Below are 10,000 nucleotides of genomic sequence, written 5' to 3'. Positions count from 1 at the left end.
CGTGAGTGTGTGGTGCTGTCACACACACACACACACACACACACACACACACACACACACACACACACACCACCACCAGCAGCAGCAGCAGCTTGTGAGCATAGATTTTGATGTTGCAGGACAACGTTAATGACAACGTAGCCCCAGGCGTAATAAGTTGAGAGGCTCACACATGTGATGTGTTCAGTACATCTCTATAGTAACTCTGTAACAAACAGCATCCAGTCAGCAGTGTTCAGTCAAACTACTCAAGGGTTCACTGTCATTAATCACCACAGACCTGAGTGTATCCTGAAAATAACCCCAGCCTTTATCTGGGAGATAAGATCAGTGTGACTGTGATCAGTGTGACTGTGATCAGTGTGACTGTGATCAGTGTTACTGTGATCAGTGTGACTGTGATCAGTGTGACTGTGATCAGTGTGACTGTGATCAGTGTTACTGTGATCAGTGTGACTGTGATCAGTGTGACTGTGATCAGTGTGACTGTGATCAGTGTGACTGTGATCAGTGTGACTGTGATCAGTGTGGTGCAGTGTTACTGTGATCAGTGTGACTGTGATCAGTGTTACTGTGATCAGTGTGACTGTGATCAGTGTTACTGTGATCAGTGTGTGATCAGTGTGACTGTGATCAGTGTGACTGTGATCAGTGTGACTGTGATCAGTGTGTGATCAGTGTGACTGTGATCAGTGTGACTGTGATCAGTGTGACTGTGATCAGTGTGACTGTGATCAGTGTGACTGTGATCAGTGTTACTGTGATCAGTGTTACTGTGATCAGTGTGACTGTGATCAGTGTTACTGTGATCAGTGTTACTGTGATCAGTGTTACTGTGATCAGTGTGGTGCAGTGTTACTGTGATCAGTGTGGTGCAGTGTTACTGTGATCAGTGTGGTGCAGTGTTACTGTGATCAGTGTGGTGCAGTGTTACTGTGATCAGTGTGGTGCAGTGTTACTGTGATCAGTGTGGTGCAGTGTTACTGTGATCAGTGTGGTGCAGTGTTACTGTGATCAGTGTGACTGTGATCAGTGTTACTGTGATCAGTGTTACTGTGATCAGTGTGGTGCAGTGTGACTGTGATCAGTGTGACTGTGATCAGTGTGGTGCAGTGTGACTGTGATCAGTGTGTGATCAGTGTTACTGTGATCAGTGTGACTGTGATCAGTGTGGTGCAGTGTTACTGTGATCAGTGTGACTGTGATCAGTGTTACTGTGATCAGTGTGGTGCAGTGTTACTGTGATCAGTGTGACTGTGATCAGTGTTACTGTGATCAGTGTGTGATCAGTGTGACTGTGATCAGTGTGGTGCAGTGTTACTGTGATCAGTGTGACTGTGATCAGTGTGACTGTGATCAGTGTGGTGCAGTGTTACTGTGATCAGTGTGACTGTGATCAGTGTTACTGTGATCAGTGTGTGATCAGTGTGACTGTGATCAGTGTGACTGTGATCAGTGTGACTGTGATCAGTGTGTGATCAGTGTGACTGTGATCAGTGTGACTGTGATCAGTGTGACTGTGATCAGTGTGACTGTGATCAGTGTTACTGTGATCAGTGTTACTGTGATCAGTGTTACTGTGATCAGTGTGACTGTGATCAGTGTTACTGTGATCAGTGTGGTGCAGTGTTACTGTGATCAGTGTGGTGCAGTGTTACTGTGATCAGTGTGGTGCAGTGTTACTGTGATCAGTGTGGTGCAGTGTTACTGTGATCAGTGTGGTGCAGTGTTACTGTGATCAGTGTGGTGCAGTGTGACTGTGATCAGTGTTACTGTGATCAGTGTGGTGCAGTGTGACTGTGATCAGTGTGACTGTGATCAGTGTGGTGCAGTGTGACTGTGATCAGTGTGTGATCAGTGTTACTGTGATCAGTGTGACTGTGATCAGTGTTACTGTGATCAGTGTGGTGCAGTGTTACTGTGATCAGTGTGGTGCAGTGTTACTGTGATCAGTGTGGTGCAGTGTTACTGTGATCAGTGTGGTGCAGTGTTACTGTGATCAGTGTGGTGCAGTGTTACTGTGATCAGTGTGGTGCAGTGTTACTGTGATCAGTGTTACTGTGATCAGTGTGGTGCAGTGTTACTGTGATCAGTGTTACTGTGATCAGTGTGTGATCAGTGTTACTGTGATCAGTGTGGTGCAGTGTTACTGTGATCAGTGTGGTGCAGTGTGACTGTGATCAGTGTGTGATCAGTGTTACTGTGATCAGTGTGGTGCAGTGTTACTGTGATCAGTGTGACTGTGATCAGTGTGTGATCAGTGTTACTGTGATCAGTGTGTGATCAGTGTTACTGTGATCAGTGTGGTGCAGTGTTACTGTGATCAGTGTTACTGTGATCAGTGTGGTGCAGTGTGACTGTGATCAGTGTGACTGTGATCAGTGTGTGATCAGTGTTACTGTGATCAGTGTGACTGTGATCAGTGTTACTGTGATCAGTGTGGTGCAGTGTTACTGTGATCAGTGTGTGATCAGTGTGACTGTGATCAGTGTTACTGTGATCAGTGTGTGATCAGTGTTACTGTGATCAGTGTGGTGCAGTGTTACTGTGATCAGTGTGGTGCAGTGTTACTGTGATCAGTGTTACTGTGATCAGTGTGGTGCAGTGTTACTGTGATCAGTGTGGTGCAGTGTGACTGTGATCAGTGTGACTGTGATCAGTGTGGTGCAGTGTGACTGTGATCAGTGTGTGATCAGTGTTACTGTTATCAGTGTGACTGTGATCAGTGTTACTGTGATCAGTGTGTGATCAGTGTTACTGTGATCAGTGTGGTGCAGTGTTACTGTGATCAGTGTGGTGCAGTGTTACTGTGATCAGTGTGGTGCAGTGTGACTGTGATCAGTGTTACTGTGATCAGTGTGGTGCAGTGTTACTGTGATCAGTGTGGTGCAGTGTTACTGTGATCAGTGTGACTGTGATCAGTGTGACTGTGATCAGTGTGGTGCAGTGTTACTGTGATCAGTGTGGTGCAGTGTTACTGTGATCAGTGTTACTGTGATCAGTGTGGTGCAGTGTTACTGTGATCAGTGTGGTGCAGTGTGACTGTGATCAGTGTGACTGTGATCAGTGTGGTGCAGTGTTACTGTGATCAGTGTGGTGCAGTGTTACTGTGATCAGTGTGGTGCAGTGTGACTGTGATCAGTGTGACTGTGATCAGTGTGGTGCAGTGTGACTGTGATCAGTGTGGTGCAGTGTGACTGTGATCAGTGTGACTGTGATCAGTGTTACTGTTATCAGTGTGGTGCAGTGTTACTGTGATCAGTGTTACTGTGATCAGTGTGACTGTGATCAGTGTGACTGTGATCAGTGTGGTGCAGTGTGACTGTGATCAGTGTGGTGCAGTGTGACTGTGATCAGTGTGACTGTGATCAGTGTGGTGCAGTGTGACTGTGATCAGTGTGTGATCAGTGTTACTGTTATCAGTGTGGTGCAGTGTTACTGTGATCAGTGTGACTGTGATCAGTGTGACTGTGATCAGTGTTACTGTGATCAGTGTGACTGTGATCAGTGTGACTGTGATCAGTGTTACTGTGATCAGTGTGACTGTGATCAGTGTTACTGTGATCAGTGTGACTGTGATAAGTGTGACTGTGATCAGTGTTACTGTGATCAGTGTGACTGTGATCAGTGTGACTGTGATCAGTGTGACTGTGATCAGTGTGACTGTGATCAGTGTTACTGTGATCAGTGTGACTGTGATAAGTGTGACTGTGATCAGTGTGACTGTGATCAGTGTTACTGTGATCAGTGTGACTGTGATAAGTGTGACTGTGATCAGTGTTACTGTGATCAGTGTGACTGTGATCAGTGTGGTGCAGTGTGACTGTGATCAGTGTGACTGTGATCAGTGTGACTGTGATCAGTGTGACTGTGATCAGTGTGGTGCAGTGTGACTGTGATCAGTGTTACTGTGATCAGTGTGGTGCAGTGTGACTGTGATCAGTGTGTGATCAGTGTTACTGTGATCAGTGTGACTGTGATCAGTGTGACTGTGATCAGTGTGACTGTGATCAGTGTGACTGTGATCAGTGTGTGCACACATTTCTGATATCCAGACATCATCCACTCCTTCATCCCCCTTTCCTCTTCCTCTAATCTGTACATTATATCTACAATAGTAATAGTTCTGTCCATCATACACACACAGTTCTGTCCATCATACACACACAGTTCTGTCCATCATACACACACAGTTCTGTACATCATACACACACAGTTCTGTCCATCATACACACACAGTTCTGTCCATCATACACACACAGTTCTGTCCATCATACACACACAGTTCTGTTCATCATACACACACAGTTCTGTTCATCATACACACACAGTTCTGTACATCATACACACACAGTTCTGTCCATCATACACACACAGTTCTGTTCATCATACACACACAGTTCTGTACATCATACACACACAGTTCTGTACATCATACACACACAGTTCTGTCCATCATACACACACAGTTCTGTCCATCATACACACACAGTTCTGTCCATCATACACACACAGTTCTGTCCATCATACACACACAGCCTGCACTCACACTGGGAGGAAGTCTGTTCGCTTTTCTTCTAGTTATTTCCTACAAAATTAGATCTCTTCTGTGTGATGTTGTTAAACTCTGTCAATCTGGCAACCTGTAATTAACTGCCCTGTATTGTTCTCTGCTCCTCCTCTGAGCATGGGGCAGTGTGACTCGTACCCCAGTGGGCATCTAGAGCTTGTATTTTATTATTCATTAGCACAGGGTGCAGTACCTTATTTTGACCACTAGGTGTGATAATAACTGTGTGACTCTGAATGAGGCAGAGAACATCGGAATGTTACACGTGTGTGTAATGTGTTGTTTATGTGTACACTGTGTGTGTGTTCAGCCCACACACTCACACACTGCACACACTCAGAGCTCTGGTCTGTTTATGGTTGTTTATGTTTATTTGTGTGTTTGTTGATTGGTTCCTCTGGGATTGTGGCACCCCCCCTTTCTTCTGCCAGGAATTTACTGGGGTAAAAACACAGTTCCTACATTTTTTGTGCGTGTATGCGTGTGTTTGTGTGTGTGTATGCGTGTGTTTGTGTGTATGCATGTGTTTGTGTGTGTGTATGCGTGTGTTTGTGTGTGTTTGTGTGTATGCATGTGTTTGTGTGTGTGTATGCGTGTGTTTGTGTGTGTATGCGTGTGTTTGTGTGTGTATGCGTGTGTTTGTGTGTTTTTGTGTGTGTATGCGTGTGTTTGTGTGTGTATGCGTGTGTTTGTGTGTGTTTGTGTGTATGCATGTGTTTGTGTGTGTGTATGCATGTGTTTGTGTGTGTATGCGTGTGTTTGTGTGTGTATGCGTGTGTTTGTGTGTTTTTGTGTGTATGTTCCACAGTTTTCTTATTGAGATTCATAAATCCGATGTGTAATAGTATGTGTGTGTGTGTGTGTGTGTGTGTGTGCATGTGTGTGTAAGATGGAATTTCATGAATACTAAATGTGTAATATGATATAATATATTTAATTGTGTGTGTGTGTGTGTCTGTGTGTGTGTCTGTGTGTGTGTGTGTGTGTGTGTGCATGTGTGTGTTGTTTTCTGTAGGAATACTAAAGGGAGAGACATTAAAACCATCAAGTCTCTGCGAGTGCTGCGAGTTCTCCGGCCTCTGAAGACCATTAAGCGACTTCCTAAACTAAAGGTGAGCAAAAGGGGGCGGGGCCTGTGGGGAACTGTAGGGGGCGAGTGGGCGGAGTCAACACAGAGAAGAGTTGGACTGTTGACATCACATGCATAAAAATAAAAATGCTTCTGTCTATGTGTCTCTCTGTGTGTGTGTGTGTTTGTTTCTTTCTGGGGTGTCTCTGTGTGTGTGTCTCTGTGTGTGTGTGTGTGTGTGTGTCTCTCTCGTGTGTGTGTGTGTGTCTCTCTCTATGTGTGTGTGTGTGTGTGTGTTTCTTTCTGGGGTGTCTGTGTGTGTGTGTGTGTCTCTCGTGTGTGTGTGTGTGTGTGTGTGTGTCTCTCTCTATATGTGTGTGTGTGTGTGTCTCTGTGTGTGTGTGTGTTTCTTTCTGGGGTGTCTCTGTGTGTGTTTCTTTCTGGTGTGTCTCTGTGTGTGTGTGTCTCTGTGTGTGTGTGTTTCCAGGCGGTGTTTGATTGTGTGGTCACGTCTCTGAAGAACGTCTTTAACATCCTCATCGTCTATAAGCTCTTCATGTTCATCTTCGCCGTCATCGCTGTGCAGCTCTTCAAGGGGAAGTTCTTCTACTGCACTGACGGCTCCAAGGACACAGAGAAAGACTGTCAGTACGTGTAACTACACACACTCGACCCTCACACACACACAAATTAATGTCTTTGATAAATGAATCAACTTTAACTTTTTAATTCGAACTGTGATGTCAGAATGTTAATATCTTGTGTGTGTGTGTGTGTGTGTGTGTGTGTGTGTGTATCAGGGGTTACTACATTGACTACAACAAAGATAAGAAGGAGGTGAAGAGGCGTGAGTGGAGGAGACACGAGTTTCACTATGATAATGTCATCTGGGCGTTACTCACACTGTTCACCGTCTCTACAGGAGAAGGCTGGCCTCAGTAAGAGAGAAAGAGTGTCTGTGTGTGTGTGTGTGCTTCTGTGTGTGTGTGCGTGCTTGTGTTTGTGTGTGTTTGTGTGTGTGTTTGTGTCTGTGTGTGTATTTGTGTGTGTCTGCTTCTGTGTGTGTGTGCGTGCTTGTGTTTGTGTGTGTGTTTGTGTCTGTGTGTGTATTTGTGTGTGTGTCTGTTTGTGTCTGTGTGTGTGTTTGTGTGTGTGTTTGTGTCTGTGTGTGTGTCTGTGTGTGTGTTTGCTTGTTTATGTATGTGTGTTTGTGTGTGTGTCTGTGTGTGTGTGTGCTTGTGTGTGTGTCTGCATGTGCTTGTGTGTGTCTGTGTGTGTGTGTTTGTGAGTGTGTTTGCCTCGTGTGTGTGTTTGTGTGTGTATTTGTGTGTTTGTGTTTGTGTGTGTCTCTGTGTGTGTCTGTGTGCTTGTTTGTGTCTGTGTGTGCGTGTGTGTGTGTCTGTGTGTGCTAGTGTGTGTGTGTGCGTGTGTTATAACTGCAGCTTTCCTTACCTTGTGGGACTTTGACAACGCTACTCTGTATATATATATATTTTTTATTTATTTATTTATATTGACAAATGATTTTTTTGTGTCACTATTTATTTACCTTTAATGTAACTGTTAATAAAGTAAATATTGTGTTTACACTAATAGGGGGGGGTATGAATTAAATGAATTTAAATGATTTAAGAACCCTAAAGGGTTAACAATGCCCGACGACGCCACCCTGGGAATCTCACCCAAGGAATTAATTGAAAATACTGTGCACAAGTTCCCCACTTTGTGGCAAATTGACAATGGAGACAGAGGTACTGGTATAAAAATGGAACACTGTTTATTGAATGTAATGACAAAGGAAATCTAAAATGCATTCACTTGTAAAACCACAATCACACAAATGGTCCAGAAAAGACAACACAAGGAGCTGCAGAAAACCCACATGTATAATCCATGTTTTAAAAGAGATGCATAGCGATAGTTGTTTCAGTACCAAAATCCCAACAGCCCTCAATCCATAAACCGGAAGCGAAATGGGATCCCGGGAAGTGACGCTTGTTTAGGTCACACATGCATGTTGTTTATATAGACATAATCCAACCTCCTCTATCAGCACCAACCAATGAATAACCTAATGCCTAATAATCACTTACCGACCTCCACCTGCCACAATAACATCATAATTATTTATTTGTAATTATATTTGTAAATATTTTCTTTTTTTTGCAGGATTGAATTTCATCTGATGTTCTTTAGAAAATAAAAAAACTGTGTGTGTGTGTGTGTGTGTGTGTGTGTGTGTGTGTGTGTGTGTGTGTGTGTGTGTGTGTGCCACACAGAGTTCTCCAGCACTCGGTGGACGTGACGGATGAAGATCAGGGTCCAAGTCGAGGGAATCGGATGGAAATGTCGATCTTCTACGTCATTTATTTTGTGGTTTTCCCGTTCTTCTTCGTCAACATCTTTGTTGCTCTCATCATCATCACCTTCCAGGAGCAAGGAGACAAGATGATGGAGGAGTGCAGCCTGGAGAAGAACGAGGTGAAACACACACACACACACACACACACACACACACACACACACACACACGAATACACCTTCTCTCTCTCTCTCTCTCTCTCTCTCTCTCTCTCTAATCTCTAATCACACTAATTTATTTATTTTTTTTGTCTTCATCTCATTCTTAATATTCTCATGACATTTTTTTCATTATGGTTTGTCTGCTGTGTGTGTGTGTGTGTGTGTGTCAGAGGGCATGTATTGACTTTGCAATCAGCGCTAAGCCGCTAACACGCTACATGCCTCAGAACCGTCACACAATCCAATATCGACTGTGGCACTTTGTGGTGTCGCCTTCGTTTGAGTACACGGTGCTGACCATGATCACACTCAACACCATCGTCCTCATGATGAAGGTACTGTACACACACTCGTACACTCACACACACACACTTATATACTCATACCCACACATACACACACACTTATATACTCATACCCACACATACACACACACACACATACCCACACACACACACACACACACGTATATCCCTACAGACATACACATACACACATATACTCACACACATGTTTTTCTTCTAAAACTTTTTCTCTTTCACTTCTCTCTCTCTCTCTCTCTCTCTCTCTCTCTCTCTCTCTCTCTCTCTCTCTCAGTATTATTCAGCTCCTCCTGTATACGACGCTGTGCTGAAACACCTCAACACTGCCTTCACCTTGCTCTTCTCTATTGAGTGTGTTCTCAAAATCTTGGCCTTTGGTTTTATGGTGAGTACACACACACACACACACACACACACACACACACACACACACACACACGCACACACACGCACACACACATATTGTGAGTAATAAACCTCTTACGGGTCGCTGTGCCATGCACGGCACGGAAGTAGAAGTGACCACTAGGGGATGACCCAGAAACAAGCTTCAATTCAACTTTAAAGCATCAAATCCTCCAAAAACACGAAAAAACCTATTTACTTAGTAAAGTTTATACTCTCAATAATTTTTAAGCCCACACACAAAGCACAATATGATTCACAGCCTTCATACAATTAGAAAAAATTTTGGACAAAACTGACCTAGGTGGCGCTAGACCGGTTTTCCCCTTACCTTTAGACGCGTCTCTTTCTTCACTGGGGTAATATATTCCAACACAAATAATCCACAAAAATCCACACAGGTCCAAGGAATTGAAATCTGTAAGCCTTTTAATCCAAAATGCTCTGGTCGCGCCGCAAATATTCCGTTAGTGTTCTGAAAACTGGAAACAGAAGTGCGCCATCATCTCGTTTTGCCGCTCTAACTCCTAATTGGGATATTAAAAAATTCAAAGTCTACGTCATATTTATAGCCCAGGTCCTAACGAATCAAATAAGCCCTCATTTGAGCCAATCGGTGCTTGTATGGCAGAGATAGACGGCTGGGAAGCCAATGGTGGCATGACCTCATTTTTGGGAACCCGCCTTTGACTGACAATTACTCCTTCCAATAGCAATGAAATGGGCGGGGACCTATACAGCCGTTTAGCCAATAAGCAGACGATTCCAACGGTATATGACATGCCGTATGTTCTTTGCCTGTGTCTGCGTGAACTGGATGCGCAGAAGAATTCTTGCGTAATCCCTGACCTTTTGTCCCTCTCACAGCTCAGGGTGACAAGTTACAGGCCTGTTTTCACACCAGAGTGATAGAGAGAGAGTCTAGGCTTATTTATGGCTTGTCAGACTGAGCCTGCAGCCTTTTATTTCAAAGTTATATAGTAAACAAGTACACAAAAACGCTGCACCCGACGACCAGGGCCGTAGAACAATATTCATATAAAATCCAGTTTTGGGTCTTTTGACTTGAATTTTTTTTTTGGTGAAAGCCAAGACATGTGGCTCTGACTC

General features: G+C 44.0%; 1 protein-coding gene across 8 annotated transcripts in view; it reads left to right on the top strand.

Annotated features, from left to right (window-relative positions):
- The window catches only part of LOC113648205 (voltage-dependent R-type calcium channel subunit alpha-1E), a 62,802-nt gene that overhangs the window by 35,300 nt on the left and 17,502 nt on the right, over positions 1-10,000 (top strand). For 6 of the 8 annotated variants that reach the window (XR_007137666.1, XM_047799748.1, XM_047799749.1 and 3 more), the window contains exons 22-29: position 1; positions 5,002-5,013; positions 5,586-5,682; positions 6,127-6,287; positions 6,440-6,577; positions 7,919-8,120; positions 8,333-8,497; positions 8,760-8,870. The exon at position 1 is cut by the window's left edge and continues 106 nt beyond it. Coding sequence is in view for 7 of the 8 variants with exons in the window: in XM_047799748.1 (XP_047655704.1) it covers position 1; positions 5,002-5,013; positions 5,586-5,682; positions 6,127-6,287; positions 6,440-6,577; positions 7,919-8,120; positions 8,333-8,497; positions 8,760-8,870 (887 nt within the window). In the remaining variant the exon portion in view is untranslated. The remainder of the gene's footprint in view (positions 2-5,001; positions 5,014-5,585; positions 5,683-6,126; positions 6,288-6,439; positions 6,578-7,918; positions 8,121-8,332; positions 8,498-8,759; positions 8,871-10,000) is intronic. The other 2 variants (XM_047799745.1, XM_047799744.1) reach the window with 1 other exon arrangement.

This window comes from Tachysurus fulvidraco, chromosome 14 (genome assembly GCF_022655615.1).
Source record: "Tachysurus fulvidraco isolate hzauxx_2018 chromosome 14, HZAU_PFXX_2.0, whole genome shotgun sequence".
Taxonomy (NCBI): domain Eukaryota; kingdom Metazoa; phylum Chordata; class Actinopteri; order Siluriformes; family Bagridae; genus Tachysurus; species Tachysurus fulvidraco.
The sequence above is the reverse complement of the archived record's forward strand: the minus strand, read 5'-3'. Positions and strand labels throughout refer to the sequence as shown.